The sequence below is a fragment of the Strigops habroptila genome, chromosome 11, assembly GCF_004027225.2.
Source record: "Strigops habroptila isolate Jane chromosome 11, bStrHab1.2.pri, whole genome shotgun sequence".
Classification (NCBI taxonomy): Eukaryota; Metazoa; Chordata; class Aves; order Psittaciformes; family Psittacidae; genus Strigops; species Strigops habroptila.
The window spans coordinates 20,231,083-20,250,183 of NC_046360.1; the positions used below are offsets into that span (position 1 = coordinate 20,231,083).

A 19,101-nucleotide genomic window follows, 5' to 3' on the forward strand; every position below is an offset into this window, starting at 1 on the left:
TTAGGGACAAAAGACCTCACAATATCGTACCTTTTTATTGCACCTTTGCTGATTATCAAAAATGACACAAGAAGTTGTCTTTGAGGTCTGGTAATTTCTTTTGCAACTTATCTTACAATGCTTTTTGGCAGAGGGAAGTTCCTTACCGTGGAAAAAGTCACTTCCACTTGATTTGTAGAATCTGTTTAAAAGAAAGAATATATCAAAACTATGTGATTTAAGTAAAGAATGTAACAGCTGTAGTAGGAAACATCAAATACAGTTTCCAGTTCCAAGAGTCCTGCCATAAGATATAATAAAGATTTTTGTTTAAATTATTCAAATGTAGATTGAACATTCAAATGTAGATTGGATCCTACTAACACGTTGCATCTAATTCATTATCTCTGAAATAGTAGATACATTGTAAACGGTTAAAATAGTGTAAAATTGGCATTTTTCTGCAAATTTCAAGTATTGTAGAACTGATTTGGACAAGTTGCTTTAGGAAATGACCAACTTCGCTATCACTTGAGGAAATTCCCGAGTTGCACACTGTTTCTGGCTAGAATGCAACGGAAAGTTGAAGGCTGAACCTCCCAGTACTTTACAGGATTATTGAAGAGGCTTATGCCACTGTATAATGCTTTCTTCTTTCTTCTTCCTGTTGGACAGAAATCATTCACTCCCAGTTTTGCAATATGATTAGAATGGAGGAAGACTACCTGCAGTAATAAGAAAAAGTAAAATCAAGTAATTAATATGTAAATGGGAAAAATACCTAAAGATTCATTGGCATATATATAGATAACTGAGGTTTGCTACAAGATTAGTTTGATACAGGCCTTAATAGTCATAGGAATTAAAAATTTGTGTTAAATATTTATAAATGTTTCCCTCCTGCCACAGTCTCTCCCACAAAGCAAGCTATAGGATATTTTATCAGTGTGTTGTCAGAATAATTGGACTCTATTCTTATGGAACATTCCTAAAATGTAGTTTATATTCTCTTATAGTAAAAATTATGTTCTCTAATAAGAAGTATTATATTCTACCACAAACCAAACAAAAAAAAAATTTCAGCCTCAAAAATAATTTACTTTGGATTTAAGATTTTTCAGCATGGGAATGGAAAAATTTCTACTCTGGCTTGCTAATGTGGAAACTATAATAAACATGTAGCAAACTTTCTGGAAACATTTTCTGGGTGTAGCACATTGTTTTCTTTTTTCTGTGTAGTGTTCCTGCTGTTTGATCTTGTTTATCTCTTTAAGTACATGAAATAATATTTCAGATTTTCCTAGTGCGAGAGTCATGACAAAATATATGTGACAATTATGCTTTCCATTTATGTCCTAATCAGCATGGTGGTGTAAAAGTCAAACAACTCGTAACTACCAGAGCTTTCTATTAAGTTTAGTATATGACCTGTAGATATTTCAGTTCAGGTAATCCAGGAGGAACTTTCTTGAGCTTATTTTTTTCAAGATGGATTTCACGTATGCTTGGTATGTTGGCAAAACTTCCATTTTCCACGTCTTTGATTTTATTATTCCCAAGACCAAGCCTAGAAATGGTATAGGAAACATTTAATTAAAGACTAATTGAGATTCACAATAGCACTGAAGAGCATAAACATATATTTTTTTTTTTTTTTTTTTTTTTTAAAGTTTGAAATATATAGGAATAGACATAGGGGACAAAAAGAATTGGGTAAAGCTGATGAAATCTTACCTCTGATTGAAAAAACCCTCACCATTGATCTATCAAACTTTTTTCTTCTTAATTCAATCTCTGCTTAAAGGACAGCAGCTAGCCTGATGAGAGCAATTGTCTGGTTTTGCATGCAGTTTTTCTACTTTTAGCAGCAAGAGTTAAAATGATAAACATCAACCAATCTGCTTGTAAAAGAAATTGTGCCGTTTTATCAAGTGGTGTAATGTCACAGTAACAAAACGTGTTGTCTAATAAACAGCCAAAGAAGAGCAAGTCTTATAAAGAAACAGCTATACATAGTCAAAAACTTTGTATTTTAAAAATAAGCAGGACTACCTTCTTTCCTATTTCCACATTTTCCTTAATTTAAGCCTTAGTTAGATTTTTTTTTTTTTTTTTTTGCTGTGACACTTCAGCTTGTGCTGCTGGGAAGATGATTCAGAAGGTGGACACGCAAGTCAGTTTGGAATTGCTCTTTCCACTTGACCTGCCATGCCCTGTTTCTCCTTTCTTTCTTAATTTCTTCAGAAACTAAAGTCGGTATCTAAAAGCATTGTACTAAAAAAGCCCTATCCCATCGTACTCAGTAGTTCCTCTTTCGTAGTAGTTTGTTACCAAATCTAAAATTCAGTGCTGCTCAGCCATGTTTTCAGAGTAGTTAACTGAGCTTTACAGAGCAAACTTCCTTTTTTTGCCCTACATCAATGATACATTGCTGAGAATGTATGGAGTGTTTCCTTCCAGTGCACTTAGGCTTTCTCTAGAGTTAAAAACCTATTATGACTCCTAAATCCTATACATTTAGTTGCAAGAAAGGCATTCTGTTCCCAAAAAGAAGTTTGTTGGCATTGCTGTATATGTCATTTTGGGGGGTGATTTGTGAGGTGAGTAACCAAGGAGTTAAAATGCCTGGGCCTGGTAGGGAGCAGCTTAGAGAAAACCACAGACTACTGTTGATAAATAATATGACCACAAATATTCATATATTCTGAGTATGACAAATACAGGCAGTGCTTATTTGAGGCATATAACTACGAGCACATTAACAGACATTACATGAAAGACGTTACATTATACAACACCCAGGAGCCAATAGGTAAGAATTTACGATAATTACATTTTGTAACGAGATGCTGTTCTTAACATACGCCTCTACTAAGAAATGTAGGCAAGAGGTGTAGTAATAAGGCTAATGTTTTTGGGGGGCGTGGCTTTTGTTCCTCCCCACCCACCCCCCCCCCCCCCCAAGTTTGGTCTTATTTACAGCAGTTCTTAGTAAAACACTTAAATTTCTAAATTCTCTTTCCTCCCATTGACAAGTAGCAAATAGGAGATCCTGCTAAGTCTGACCTTTTATCAAAGAAAAGCATTCGGCCTAGGAGTTTTACCTTTGAAGATCTTTATACCGGTTAAAATCTTCAACTTCGATTGCTGTGATCTTATTGTCATCTAAATGAAGTTCTAGTAGACTGGAGGGCAGTTCTGGTGAAAAACATGCAGTATGAGAAAAGTAAGACAACTTATTTTTGTTGGAATGTTTATTATGTTCCAAACAGCTTCTTTCCTTTGTGTTTAGTATTGGGTGAAGAACTGGGGGGGAGGTTGGGGGTGCAGTGTGGTGGTGTCTATATGAAAGAAATGGGTATTAGATACAAGTATGTTACTTAAAAAATAATAAAAATCATCAGCATAATTTGATTTAAAATAGTAACCTTGAAAGAAAATTAAGATGTGAAAGTACATATGCTAAAGTTAAGATTTCAGGGTTCCAAACTTTGATATAATTTTGCTAGCTTGCTTTGTAACAGCTTTCATATACTTTTGGTTAACCTGTTAAAGATGTAAATTGTATGTTATGTGCAATTATCTAACTGTTGGTAGTCCAAATACTACTCCTGTGGAACCAGTTTTTGGGTATGTATTTTCTTACACACAGTGTAACAACTGTGCTATTGTAAGTTCCGAAGATGTGATCTGGGAGGAAAGCTTTCGGAATTCCCTAAGGAAAAATAAATATTCTGTATGCTCTTTCCTGTGCCTGTACGCAGAGTGTTTTCTCACGTGGTACCAAATAGTCCCAATTCAGAACTGTCAGTGAGTGGACCGGGACAAGGAGATTCTTTTTTACAACATCCTTTTAGTGAAGGCAGAGAAAGATATTCACAAGTTTGAATTTGTGTTTGCTGATCTTATGTTCAGTTTTACCAGCATCTGTCTAGATGGCACCCTGACACCAAGCAAGAGAAACCACGCTTGTGTTGCTAATATGTCTGAGGAGAGTACTGCTCCCATTGCCATTGTTATTTGTTGTGGCCTTACAACACTGAAGTGGTGTGCTTTACAGTCTGGTTTTGTGCCAGTGGCTATGCTTTGGTGTTTGTTTGTTTGGGCTTTTTTCCACTTTACATTCTAGTTTACAATTCCACTGGGTGCTGCTTAGAAAGACAAAATCATAATAATTTTATTTTTGGTGGGGTTTTTTGATGCTAAGTGACAGGAGGTGGTATTATGATGATACTAGAAGAAAGTCTTTTTGTGTGTGTTGGGGTGTGTTACCATAAGCAGCCAGGTAGTTTCTGATCTTAAAATTATCTGAACAATTAATGTGAGTTGTTTGGTTTGGGGTTTGGTTTTTTTTTTCCTTGGGTTTTTTTTTTTGGTTTGGTTTGGTTTTTTGGGTGGTGGTGGGTTGTTTTTTTTGAGTGTTCTCTTCTACGGGATGCTTTTGTATTATATATAAATGTCTATAAGAAGAGATTAAATTTTATAAGAAACAAGTTTTTTATCAGAATGATCCAAAAATCAATATCTCAGGGGCCAGTATTTAGTTTCCTTGTAAGTTGATGAATGTTATAACACAAATCACAGGCTGGTTTGGATTGGAAGGGACCTTAAAGCTCATCCAGTTCCAACCCTCTGTCAAGGGCTGGGACACCTTCCACTAGACCAGGTTGCTCAAAGCCCCATCTTTGTTTCCTCCCTTTTTCTCATAGCTAGTATTTTTGAGCAGTTGGAATTAGCAGTCAAATTTTACTTAGCCAAGACCTCATCAAAAGATGTATAAAATGCTGTGTTGGGTTTTGCGTTATGGTGGTCATATTGCAGAGCATATTTGAGCTACAGTCTCTCTTGAAACATTCAAAATTCAAGTTAGAAATTTTAAATGCATAAAGAAAGTGGGCATTCTGTATCTCTGACGACCTCTTATGATCAAATATCAGGGCATTTATCCTTTCTTTGTAAGGATTTTTGAGAGGCTGATGTGGAAGATGTGAAGTGACGTCTAACTATGATTTACTTCACATTGCTTCTCCTGAAAAGTCTCTGGATGATTCTGTTTGAGGAGTGGACCTCCTGACAGGGAGAAGGCTGGGAAACGAGCATGTGTGCACTCTTTGTGTTTGTATGCATGTGCCTGCACATGTGTGCACACTTTTGGAATGTAGAATTGGATTCCAAGTAGAAAAAGAAAAATAAGGTAGGGGGTGATTTGATAGTAATAAAAACTACAGTACAGAATTTATGAACATTTTAATAATCATATAGATGTTGAAGCATTTTATTTAGTGTACTGGTATAGGTAAAATAGAAAAGGTAAAACAAAGCATACCTTTAGGAATTGAAGTTAATTTCGCTTCTGCAATTCTTATATGATAGATATTTACTCCTTCGAAAGCCCCTGGCTCTATTCCATCGTTGTTAAGAGGATTTGCACTCATTTCTGTCCAAGGGAAAAAAAAAAAAAGAGGTATTTATGGCATAGGATTTCTATGTATGTTTGACTACATTATAAACATCCAATTTCATTTTATTTGTGACTTCTGATGTTCTAAGCATTAATTAATGTTTAGCTTGGATTACCTATTCTGAGGGGTGGAAGTCACAGCTTTCAGTGAAGAACGGCTGTCTAACTTGGTTGGCTGGGTTGCCAGAAACTTGACCTATGTAGCAACTTCACATAGTGATTAAATCGTGGAAGATGACTTCCACAGCATGGAGATCTCTTAAAGAGAAAGTTGTACACTGGGGAAATGGTTGAATGAAAACTATGTATAGTATGTTACAGTTTTGATAAAGACATTTTCTTTTCTACTTAATTGGACTTACCTAAAACATGTAGAGACTTCATTCCTTTAAATGCATCCTTGTGGATTTTCTTAACCTTATTAGCATGGATTCTGAGCTCTGCTAAAGTATTTGGTAGATTTGTTGGAATCTCAGTTAGCTGGTTATGAGATAAATACAGTCGTCGTAGCTTCTTTGTTGGTTGAAAGGCTTTTGGATGGATCTTGATTATTTTATTGTTGTTCAAAGCCAGTGCCTATGAGACATGGGAAGAGAAATACAAAGAAAATTTTTTTATGCAGGAACATCGACTATGAATTTTAAGTCATGATTTGATTATATAATTTTAAAATGAAGTATTTTAAATATTTTATTTTTCCATCATACCAAACTTTAGCACTTTGTATGTACTTCGGGCATTTAAATTGATTGGGGGAGCGGGGAGGGGAAAGAACCTGGAAGCTGGGGCATCAACTAGGAGGTAGAGAAGAAGAAGGTAGAGAAAAACCAGTCAGAGCTGACAAGGTGCCAATGGGTAATGAGAAGAACTGGCAAAACAATGTTTGTCGTCATATATTTTGTAGGATTGTGTTGGGATTATATTCTGCTGTTGTTGTTGATGTTCCTTAATGCAGACAAATTCTCAAAACTCAGAATTCCGTCTTGTATTTCAGTATAATAACAGCATAATTTCAGCTGCAAAATAACATGGTTTTAATCTGAATTTCCTGAAAGTTAATGTATGCATATGACTTATACACACATGAATTTATATCTTATTTGCCATAATTTTTCAACTTCTGGATTTAAGTCTCTTCCATACAGTACACTAGTCCTTTTTTGGGGACAGATTTTTATTCTTGATTGCTGTGTTTTCTCAGAGGACTTGTAATGAGTTACTACAGACAACAAAATATGAGTTATCTGAAATTATTTTGCATATCAAATCACATTTCTGCATTTTCGTACCTAGACTAATAAATCTTGTTTCTTTTTTACTTCTTTGAGCTGTCAGTAAGTCTCTGCTTTCTGAAATTGGGGGGGGGAGGGGTGGGAAGTAAATGCACCCTCCACCCCCCTGAAAAGATGAGGATAGCTTAAGGAAATAAACAGGAAATTCTCACTCCTAATCCAAGTTGCCATCTGCGCCTCTGCTAAATAGACTAGTACTCAGACAAGATATACAAAGTAAACTTTGCTTTCAGTAAAAATCTTGTTAGGTCCTGCCGCAAATTAGCTGATGAGAAAAATCAAAACAGCTCAAATTTGCAGTCATCACATAATTAAGTGGTGACTCTACTGTATAATGTAGTGATTGCTAATGTAGTCCAGTGTCTTTCTCAGTGACTGGAGGTTAGTTTATATAAGATCTTTTATACTGAATATAAACCACAGTTAGTGTGTTTACCCCTAACTTGCTGGTAAGACCATTTGTACCCAGAAATGAGGCACTTGAGGGGAATGGAAACTTTGTTGCAAACTGTGAATTTATACAGTTCCTATTTTTTCTATCCTAGCTTAGCCCATAATGATTAACAAGCTGATTTTGAAACACTTAGATCTGGTAAATTTTCAGTTGTTGCTCAGAAACCAAATAGAACTGAACAGGAGTTGGTTTTAGTGTAATGTGTTTCATGTCTTCCTAATGAGGTAGAGAATGTCATTAATTTTCTATAACTTGTGGAACAGATTTGTCATTCTTACAAAAAAGTTTTTAAATTGTCAGTATTCGTTGATACTGGATTTCGAGTGACATCCTATGGAGATAAGTATTCCAGAACAGATTTAATCTTCCTTTCCAAGCCTCTGAGATTCTCTGATTTTCTTTCATGATAAAAAGGGATTATTGTGTACTGTAAATGTTTAGATTTATCAGTTGTCAGTTATACTTATTCCAAAGGCTGTCTCTACATGCTAAGGAGTGAAGAAATCTTGAGTATCCTTTTGGTGCATTTCCTGGATGTTGCAGGAAGTGGCATAGTTCTTACAGCTCAAAGAAATTTGCTTCTTACTAGGTGGGAGCAGTCAAATATGCAGGCATTAGACTGTATTTTTACGGCTATTACTGGAGAAGAAAAACATTTGTAAAAACATTTTAAAAGTATCAGAATATTTCGGATTGCTAAATAGGATTTTAAACTTGGAAAATAGCAAGCTTACATAAAGCGATGTGAGTCCTTGGAGGTCGTTTTCCTTGACCTCTTTAATTTTGTTGTTTTGAAGGTCAATCATACGTGTATCTAGTGGAATGTTGCGAGGTATTGATGTCAAACCTGGTGAAGTATGTGACAGAAACAGAAATATTACGTGCCTGTATATGAGTCCAAAGAAATTAACTGCTAAACACCAAAACACAGTAAGATTGTTAATGATTATGATGGGAAATAAAATACAAACAGTCATAAAGCAAAAGATGGAAGGGAATATTTGATAATGAGAAGAACTAATAATGTGATAATGTACGATAAAAACGTGTAGATAGTTTCAGGAGGAACTGCTGCTGCCCCTGACCATGAAAAGCTTGAAGAGGGGTGCTCATTTCAGGTTCTTTACATCCACGAAATATGTAAGCTCAGAGCACAGGTTGTTCTACAGGGAAACTGCTGTATTATAAAGTCCCTGGAGAAAGCAGCCTTTGGAGAATCTGGGGCTGCGGCTCTCTGTTGAGGAGCAGGGCTGTTGCAGTGGCTTTAAGGGATTTCTGCTCAGTGCCTGACTGCTCCTTTCCACCCCTGCACTGCCCTATCCCATCGTACTGTCAGGGTTGCAGGTCATGGCTGCAAAATGTTCTTGGTAGCAACCACCAGCTAGTAATTAACTACCAGCTGAATAAATCCCTCAGTCCAGTTCACTGTTGAGTTACAAAACCACTTCGGTTTATGCCATCTGAGATCCTGAATCAGCAGGCAACTAGCAAGGGATAGCAACTTTCTTTGCAGTGGAAATGCTGATGCATCAAATGCTACATGCTGGTCCAGTTTATCAACAGTTATGTTTTAATAGGTTACAGTTATTTAAAGATGAAGTCTATTAGTAGGGGTTTTTTTTTCTGTGTGTGAACTTAAGTAAAGCAGTTTGCAGTCTGTAGACCAGATGCAAGAATCACAGTTTATTGTTGTCAGAAAAGTTTATTTTCATTCCTTAATAATGAAACATTAAAAAACCCCGAACAAACAAAACCCCAAACAAGCAATTTATATATTCAGTCAATGTTTCTAAGATACGAGGAGTCTAGGATTGAGTTTAAGTTGGTGGCAGAGCTGTGATGAGAATGAATGTCATTATGCAAGTGACAGGAGCATAGACTTTTGATTACTTTGAATCATGGGGAAAATTCAATGAACACTAGTTCAAATTGGCACAATTAATAATGAGTTTGTATTTAGGGACTAGTATATGTCTGCAACAGTGACAGCAGCAGATTTGCCTTCGGTTAAAATGTAGTTACCTGTGATGTTTTTTCCCATGAGCTGGGAAAACATGTTGTAAAAAGTGCTGGTCACAGGTTAGTTGCCGGACACAAGTTAGGTCTGGTTTGCAAGCCTAATTGAAAAAATATAAGCTTCTTTGGAAAATTACTGTTGCAGGAATATAAGAATGCGGGTGATTTATGGAGCTGTAGGATTCACCTTTTAAAAAGCAAATTCTCCAAAGGAGGGTCCAGTAGAGAACAGACACGCAACTTCATTCTTACCTAGGTCAGAGCAGTGGACAACTCTCACATAGCACTGGCATCCAAAGGGGCATACTGGGAATAAATCAAAAGGAATCAGTGGTATAATTGGTTCAGTGGTTGGGAATAGAGAATTGTTGTCATCGTCATCATCATCATCTTCTTCCATATCTTGGAGCATCATATTTTTTAGTGTAAAATATGAAGGACCAATGAGAGGTTTGGCCGAGCACAAAGCCAAGAAGAGGAGGAGTGTGTATTCTTTCATATCTTCTTAATCAGGATAGCCAGTCTTGGAGACGAAAGTAAACAAACAAAACACTCAAACACAAGAATCAGTGAATGTGAAACAGCAAATAAAAGGTATTGAACTATTTACTTCATTCACTGCTACAGTCTCTGGTCCTGAGAAATGGTCTGATATGAATATTAAGGTTTAATCAGTATATGAAGGATGATGATTATAAAACATAGTCTTTAAAATATAAATCATCGTTATAAATTATATAATAATAAAGTACTATTTAATGAAATTCATTAGACATTAACGCCATATCAACATCTTTTAGTATCATCATTTGCTTCATAGCTTGCAGGTGTAATTTTTGTAGTAAATTTTACCAGAACTTGGAATTGGATGTCATTTATTCATTCTTGATGAAAAAATATTTTTAATGTGATACATGGACATATGCGTGTTGCTTGCATCTAGAAAACTGGGAGATACTTGATTAGCAATGCAGAAAATGCTCTCATCAGGATACTGCCTAAACATGTGTTATCCTATTCCCTGAACACTTCTAAGTAAACTTTTATTCTGCCCTTAGAAGCTGTGGCTGCTGCATTCCTGGAAGTATCCAAGGCCACGTTGGACAGGGCTCGGAGCAACCTGGCCTAGTGGAAGGTGTCTAGTGGAAAGGGTTGGAACTGGATGAGCTTTAAGGTCCCTTCCAACCCAAACCAGTCTGTGATTCTATTCACTGTCCCTGGAAGTGTTAAAAAACAGTATAGATGAGGCCCTCAGTGACATGGTTTAGTTATGGACTTGGCAGTCCTGGGGTAATAGTTGGACTTGATTGATCTTAAAGGTCTTTTCCAATCTGGTTGATTCTAAGATTAATCTGGAAAAACAGAGTTTTCAGTCCTGACAACAGCTTTCCCATTTTCTAGTCTTCCGTTTATTACTGCTATTGATAGAAGGTCACCTTTGTATGGAAGCACGTTTGCATTGACTTCTATGTGACGAGGGCTCTTTTCTCTGACAAGGGCTTATGAATCTGTGTTATCTGAAATCAGTAACTTAAATTGCACCTAGAAAAGGACTGGAAGCCAATACATTTGCCTGCATATTCTTTCAATAAAAGTGGGGTTTTTTCCTGACATAGCTTTGTCGTCATGGAGCCTGTACATGACAGCTAGGCCAGCTGATAGGTGATGAATATGTTTCATGCTTGAATTTACTGCCATAAACCCCATCAGCTTTCTAGATTATCCATAACTTGAAAGTATCTTTCTTGTATAATTGGAGGTACTTCAGTCAGGAAGACAAAGATGCTGGATCAGCTAGGGCACCTTCAAAGTAGAAAACCCCATGTCTTTTTCCTGAAGTTACTGAGAATACACAAGTTACAAAGGACTTAAAAAGTAGATTTGTATTTAGAAAAATAGGACAGACCCTGCCTCATTACAGCTGTTCATTCATTTTAATTCTGCTTCTGAGTTCTAATTTTACCAGATTTCTTCTAGCCACACCTGACTGGGAAAACCAGGAGTCCAGTCTTTAACTGCAGTAGAGTGTATTACTTGAGTAATGGTGATGAATCATAGAATCATAGAATAGTATGGGTTGGAATGGACTTTCAAAGGTCGTGTAGTCCAGCCCCCAATCACTCAAAACCCTTAGATATTTTCTGCATGCTCTGGTGTTATTCTAAAGATTACTTTATTGACCAAATACTCCTATAAAATTAGACACAAGGGAAGACAGAATTACCACAGGATGTTTTGCTACTCTGAGAAAATACTGTAAATTCAGTGCTCAGTTCTGCATTGTTCCCCTCCAAAGCCCAATTCCAGATGTCATTTGGATCCTACAGTTTGCTGTGCAAACCAACAGGGGCTGCTGTAAATTTTATTATGTATATCCTGTTCATAAAAATGTTTCTATTTAGACTATCATAGACCTCTTTAGGGAAATACTAAATAGATGTCAGTTCTTGTTTGATTACCTAATTAAATGCTTGCTGCTCTCTTTATAGCTGAAAAATGTCTTTATGTAGGCATTTTGTCACTGGTCTCAATCACAGGAAAAGGAGTGCTCTGGTTTGTACAAGGGTGTTGGCTTATTCAAAATTCTGGGGTTTTGTTTGTATTGTTTTTTTCTGTACAAGGTCATTTTGATGTTTCTTGTGTATGGTTCTTAACAGCACTAAAATGCTATGTATGAATACAGTGCTGCTACTGCAACCATGTGTGGTTCAGGGTATATAAAAAGTAAAAAGATAACAGTATATAGATTATACTTTCAAAAAAGAATGCAGTGGCTCCTTCCCCCCAGATGTGTCTGACAACAGAAGCATTAGTATACTTTGTATCTTGCAGGTATACAGTGTATTATTAACAGTAAGTTAGCTTCTGTTTGTGATAGGCACTGGATGTATAGTGTTACGCATCTGAGAGATAATCTTTCATGTACATTCCTGAAATGCTTTTCCGGATCTGGTGCTAGAAAGTTGTCATATGAAACAATTTAAAAATCTGTTTCCACACTTGCAACTGTAGCAAATGATTGCATATTTCCTTTCAGATATTTAAAAAACTAATTATGATTTCAAACTGTGGAAAAGTTGAGGCTGTGATTGGAGTAGTGGCCAATTTGAACTCTTGAAAAACATGCATTGTTCACAAATGGTTCTGGAAAAGTAATGTTGAAATATGTCATTGATGACATACTAGTCCTGTGAGATAAACATCTTGAAAGTAAGTTCCTTTACAGAAGGAAACCTGATTTGTGAAATAAATAAATAAAATTAAATATATGTATATTATATATAAAAAGATATATATATGTATTTTCTTGGAAAAGAGAAAAAGCCCTCGCATCATCTTCCCATTTTGCCTTATAGGAAAGCCTTATTGCTGATTGGCTTAGTACTTAGGGGTGGTAATCAAGTTTGACTCCAGGTTTGCATTGGCCAAAGAATGGATTCCAAAGAACTGGATTTTATGGAGGTTTTAAAGTTTTTTTCCTGGCTGAGTTTTTGAGTTTCCCAGTAAATAGATGTTGATATGTCTCTATGGGAATGCTCTGACTTTGCAGCTCATCTCAAAGAACTCATACAAGCTTTCTGCATGCTTACACTTAAAGAGTAAGAGAATTAAAAGAAAATGAAAGCCTGAAGTCCAAGATCCTAGTGATCTTTCTGGAAATAGTTTAATTATTGTATCATGAGAATGTTATGAAATAATTGTTTCAGAAAGTACAGTTCATGAATACAGCTGTACTAATGGTCCACTGCTGCCACTTGAGGCTGGTTCTGCACCTAAGCGCGTATTTCATTTCTCTCATACCACCTCTTCCGCTCAGGCTGTTCACTGAGCTGATTGAACTCACTAAACCAGCATAAAACTAATGTGAGCAAGAAAAAAATGCCCAACACATTCTTTCCGGGTGAATAAACTGAATCAATCTTGAGTATCATAGCCAGCACAAAGGCATGGGTGGAACAGCATGGTTTAGGGGGATGAAACACTAAAAGGAAAGAGAGGGAAGGAGAAGAGGTGGGACAGCCATTCTTGGCATATGCAAGCTGTTAGGCTCAGGTGTTCTGTTGAATAACACCCTGAACAGATAGATGATCGTTGCTTGGACAGAGTCTGGCCTTGTCCATTCTCATTTTTAGAGACCAGAACATTGAAGATGAGAAAGTGTAGGAAATTCAAGGAAGCCTTATATACTTCTTCATTATCCTTTCTTTATAACAACCCTATTTCTCCTTCAGTAGAAAGAGCTACCGAACAGCACCTTTTCACTGGAAGACTAGCCACTGCAAAGTGAGGTAGCTGTATGTAGAGAGTACACGTCATATGTAGAGATGCTGTAAGGCTGACTTTCTTTCCTGAAGTATGTAACTTCAGGAAATATAACTTCAGAATTTAGTGAATCCTAAATTCACTGTGCTGATTGTTTGGGTCATACTCATCCTCACTAATGTGGTGGTCTTTATCAAAGCTCGTATTGCCAAACAGCATGTGAAACATAGGAACTTTTTATGTATTAGTTTAGGGTAAATGTGCAATAGTTCTGTGATGTGAAAATTCTCAACACTATGGGAAGAAAAACACTTTCTGTGAGGACAGAAGTTATGTTGTTAGTATGGGATGTGTACATAAAAAAACCCCAACAAAAAAACAGTAAGTCTAGATTCCTTGGCAGTAGCATGCCAGTCTTGCAGCATGTGGTCTTTGTTGTCTTATCAGTTATGACACTGAAGGAGTTAATAGGTAAAGTTTTAAGACTTCAAAAAACTCTATATTTAGAAATCACTTCTGTTACCGGTGTACAGGGGCGAATTTCCTATGGCGTTGTTTCTGAAAAGGAAATGTTTAAATGGCACAGTGGTGGTCTTTACAGAGGCAATGAAAAATCTGTGTTCATTAATAACACAAACCATTGCCCCATGCACAGATTTTGTCCAAAGAAAGGCAAGACCATTGCTGTTTTGAAAGCTGTATTTAAAAATAGTTCTGGTTCTATTAGTCATTGTCCCATTCCAGAAATAAAAGGAGTTTATGTTTAACTCTTTGTCTACTCTATTGATTTACTTAAATTGCTAAAGAAAAACAGGAGGAAATTTTGGGGTTAGTCAGATCACTGAAGAAATTACTCTGTCCTGAGAAGAAATAGTCCAATATTGAAGTTATGTGATATGATAATTAATAGCATGTTTACAAAGTAAGTTATGTTTAGAGAGTATTTACTTTTTGGAAAACTGCTTGTCTCTTGTGTACTACTGAATATGATCTATGAGCATTTTAAGGGTGTAGCTTGTTTACAGTTCACTCTTCCATGTGTCATTTTTAATTACTTTGTTGATAGCTACTTAAAAAACCAAACATCTTAAATACCAAATTACAGAAAGTTAACACTGAATTGTAACTGTAAGAACAATTGTAGGATAGATTTTCATAGACTGTAATAACTGAGGAAAAAGTTTTATTGTCAGTTGTTACTTCTTTCTGACAAGTCTTTCATAGTTAAATAACTCACCGTACCCTTTTTTTGCTTTGCAGCTCAGATGTAATAAATACAGAATTATTTCAGCTGCAAAGCTGATTTTCAAATGCTCCATAAATAAAGTGGTACTTCTAACTCTAAATTACCTGACATTATTAATCTGCAGATAGTGACTGACAACCTGTTGCTTAGTTCTTTATTTATATAGAATAGGTATTCAAACTGGACATACCTTGCAAGTTTGGTAGTTCTTCCGGAAGCACTGTGATAATCCACCTGAGATCTTTATGTCCAGTTATTTATTATTAAAAGATAAAATAAAATAAAAAAAAAATGGGGGGGGGGGGGAGAGAAAAATGAAGTTAAGCTGAGTTCTGTGAAGTGAAAAGTAAATATAAAGAAAAATTCCACTTCCAAACTTCTTGATCTTCCTGGCACTGTGAGTGATACCAGAGTAAAGTGCTGCTTCAGATTAGCCCATCTTAGTACTGAAGAATGATATTAAGATGACTTGTTACCACTCATATGTTTTTCATCACTGCCTGTATTACAGCCAAAACTTCTGGCTTAACTCTAGACGTCTAGTGGAGGACTTTATAAACCCTGTAGTTTAATAATAGTTGACATCAGGCCATTGGAAGTACAGAGAGGACCATTTCAGGTTATTCCTGCTACGAAATCACATTTATGATTTCATTAGCTGTTATTCTTTAAAAAGTGTGATGTGAATAAAAGTGTAAAACCTTAGCCAGTGGCAGAGTAAATGAATAGCCTGTAGTGATCAGCATGTTGCCAAGCCTTTCTAATTAGGACTTTGTTGTGTAGTTACATGCAAATCCTACCTCTTGCCTTCAATAGACAACTATCTGGCTGGGGAAAATGGTTTAATAATGTAAAAAGTAGATCAGATTTTATTAGGCAATGTAGTTAATTTATCTTTTTTGTGCATGAGAAATAAAGCATATCTGTTATTTAAAACAGATAAAATATTTGCAATATTCTGTGATAAGGATTGAAGTTGTGAGCTTAAAAGAAAGTCCTGTTACATAGTTTGTACTGACATGCACATCACAACAGTTAAAAACTGGGTTATTCTTTGTTTGCCATCCATATGCTGCCTGTTTAAGTATGCTTCAGAAATGTGTGGCTAATTGACTTTACCTGAAGCAAGTTTCATAATTAATGTAACAGTTTATGTCTTTAAATTTACAAGACATCTACCCAATGCTATGCACATCTACTTCATCTGTTTCTTCAATAAGCTCCTTTCTATGTTAACAGTCTGGTCTTGCTGTGGAGAAATAGCCTGGAAATTTTCTTTATTTATTAATTTATTTAAATATACATGTAAGGTGGTGCTGTTTGCAAAAGTTGCATATCAGTTACTTGTCTTCTGTTCCTTTCTCAAGGGAGAAAAAGATACTATGCCAAAAATTCAAACTTTGGTGCTCTCTTACCAAACAAGATAAGGCTTATGTTACCTGCTGCATTGGTTTTGCCTGAGTTCCAGTTCCAGTAGCATAGATCAATGATGATAAAGATTCTCCCTATCACTTCTCCCAAGGAATGAAATTACAGTTTCAAAAACAATCACATTCCCACACAACAGTCTGAAGGATGATTTTAAACTTTTTTGAAATCTCCAATTGCATATATCTGCAATCTCTTGCCTATATGTAGAAACCCGAGCTTCGTAAGCAAATACTCCCCTGTGTTTTGTAATAGCTTGGTTTGGATGCATTTACTTGAGCAAATTGCGATTAAATCACTCTTTCAAAGCAAAACCCCAACATTTTCTTGGCTTTTTAGTGGAAGAGATCATGGCCTAAGAGTTGTGATATACATGTACTGGTTTATTTTCACTTCTCCTTTCAATAGTAAAGTGTTGAATCAGCAATTTCAGCTGATCCTGGGTTTGCAGCAATATTCCCTGTTCCTGATGTTTAGCAATATCTCAGTTTTGGATGAATGCTTTTTAAAATTATTACTTAATCTTTTTAGTTGATCCTGGTGGTAGGAACACATTTTTGTGTGTATAGAGTTTGCCATAGCCATACTACATAAAGAAGCTGACATTGTGGAGTGGTAGTAGCTGGAAAAGATGTAACCATCTTATCTTATAAGGCATTATCCATATATTTTGTACAACGTACAGCATCAATATGTTAGAAATAAATATTGCTTACACTGACATGCTGTTCTTGTAATGAAAGTGTTTAATATCTCAAGATACAGATTTAGTATTTTGATTATGAATATAATTGTGTTCTAAAATAGAATGCCCAGAAGTCACCTTTTCAGATCTCTTGGCTACCAGATTCTGAACTTTAGATTTTAGCTGTTGATAGCAATACTAAAACCTAAAATAGGCCTGTGGTTCTCAATCTGGTTTACAAACCTGTTCTTTTAAACATTTGCAGCATATTTCTAATTTACTAAAAACTAACTACGATTGCAGAATTCCTCTCCAGTCAGTCCTTCCAGTATACTTTAATTTTTGGACCCAAAGTCATTGCACGAGCCAGCATAGTAGGGCAGCTATAAAGTTCTGAATACAAATTCGTTTGTGAAAATGAAGGAATTGATGCTAGGTACTTGGGTCAATGTTCCTCTCACTTCTTAGGGTAAAACCACAGTAGAAAGTGTAGCAGCTGCTCAAAGGCTGTAGTTGCAGCTTTTTTGAGCTAGGCTTCAACTCTGCTTTCTTGGCTGCGTTGTAAAGCAATTGATTCAAGATGATACAGTTGAAGATGTCATTAAAAGAAAAAAATTATACCTTATTGCATCTGCTGTTTCGTTAATAGTGAGATTTTGGTTTTAAATAGCCTGCTAGAAAAATGCATCTGTGTCACAACTGTTTGTGATGTTAGGGTCTAAATTAAGAGAGATACTCTCAAAATTAAAAGTCTGAGGGCATTTCCTTGCAATCAGGTGTATGTGTATTTTCGTAAAGATGAGGTCAGACTGTCTGCTTAGACCTTTTCAGTGATTTCTATTTCTACCAGTGAAAGAATTGCTTGTAAATTTAAATTTTATTTTGCCTTAAAATACATATGTAACTCGTATGAGGTAGTGGAGATGAAGTTCTGATGCGTAGGATAGGAGTATATCCAGCATGTTGTGCTTCAGAATACTGTCTTTCACTATGGTAGAAAATGCAAATGAATACAAATTGGATGCTGTTTTATATAAAACATTATCACATCAGTGATATAAAATGCTCTCTTGGTTTCTTTATTGAAAATGACTATATTTCTATTACTTTGTGCAAGGAAGCATATGCTGCCGTATGTGGCCAATGCTTTACGTTGCAATCTCCTTTTTAAGCTGATCTTGTGTACACTTGTAAGGCAAACAAAAAAGTATTTTTTCATTTTCTAGTACTATTTATAAATGTGGTTTACATAAAGTGATGAATCTAACATCAGCTGCAAAAAGCTGTCTTGGAGACTGCCCATCACATTTTAATAACATGACATATTCTTTTCATGCTCACAGCCAGTCCATGTGGAGTGCAGTCACATATTTTGATTTTAGCTAAGTTTTGGCTCTTCTGAAGTTGAACTATACCATTTAAGGAAGCTGAGTATAGAAAAACTATTCTCCTGCTTCTGTTGTTCATCTTGAGTCTTCAGTATTTCTATGTAAAGATATAAAATAATCATTATGATTTATTATCATGCATGAATCAACTTTCACATGTAGTAGATGCCTACTTTTTTGCATATTTTTGGCAGCTGGCTTAGAAACTTCAACAAGATGTGCTGTTTCATTTTGCAGTCAGTCTTTAGTCTGTGGCATTATTAGCAATATGCCGATATTGAAGGGCAATTCATAGCTCTCAGTATGAAGAGATCATGCACAAAAAGAGCTGTAAAGTCAAGTGTGCCTATACATGCATCCATGTGATTATCAGGCTTATCATACATTTTATGCATGCAAGAATGCAGCAATCTGGAATGACTAGAGAGGTAACCTGGAGAGGCATCATGATTATCTGGAAAGACAGACCTTACTTTTCACGCCTGCAGGTAGTTTGTGTTGTCTTAGGAGAATAAGTTAACTTTGTTTACCTCAGGCTACAGGTTAATACAAATTTCTCTGTGCGGGAATGCCAATTTAAGAAGTCCCTAGGTAGCTTATTCCCAGCTTGCTTATTCCCGCCTTGATACCCATTTCCTTGGTCCTGTAAAAAGGTTTGTGCTCTTAACTGGATCAGGAGACTCCCCTGCCTAAAAAATGACCTGCTTGATGAATGAAGGTCTTGAAATAGTTTTGGTTTCTGTACATGTCAATTGTTAGTCTTGCTTTTGATGCTATTTAACAAGTTTGGATAATGTTACATGGCATTTTTACGGAATATGGGTATTTATCTGCCTTACAGATGCTGGAAACACCAGACATTCTTGCATGGAAAATCAAACAGTAGTTA

At 36.0% G+C, this 19,101-nt stretch overlaps 2 protein-coding genes across 3 annotated transcripts in view; one reads left to right on the forward strand and one right to left on the reverse strand.

The window, feature by feature from the left end:
* The window catches only part of CENPP (centromere protein P), a 145,733-nt gene that overhangs the window by 62,740 nt on the left and 63,892 nt on the right, over positions 1–19,101 (forward strand). The gene's annotated exons all lie outside the window — the stretch shown is intronic.
* On the reverse strand, positions 486–9,707 carry ASPN (asporin). The gene is made up of 7 exons (XM_030501927.1): positions 9,455–9,707; positions 7,921–8,033; positions 5,803–6,016; positions 5,306–5,416; positions 3,084–3,177; positions 1,408–1,546; positions 486–704 (listed from the first exon to the last, which is right to left on the reverse strand). The coding sequence occupies exons 1-7, from the start codon at positions 9,699–9,701 to the stop codon at positions 507–509; spliced, it is 1,116 nt and encodes a 371-aa protein (XP_030357787.1). The 5' UTR covers positions 9,702–9,707; the 3' UTR covers positions 486–506.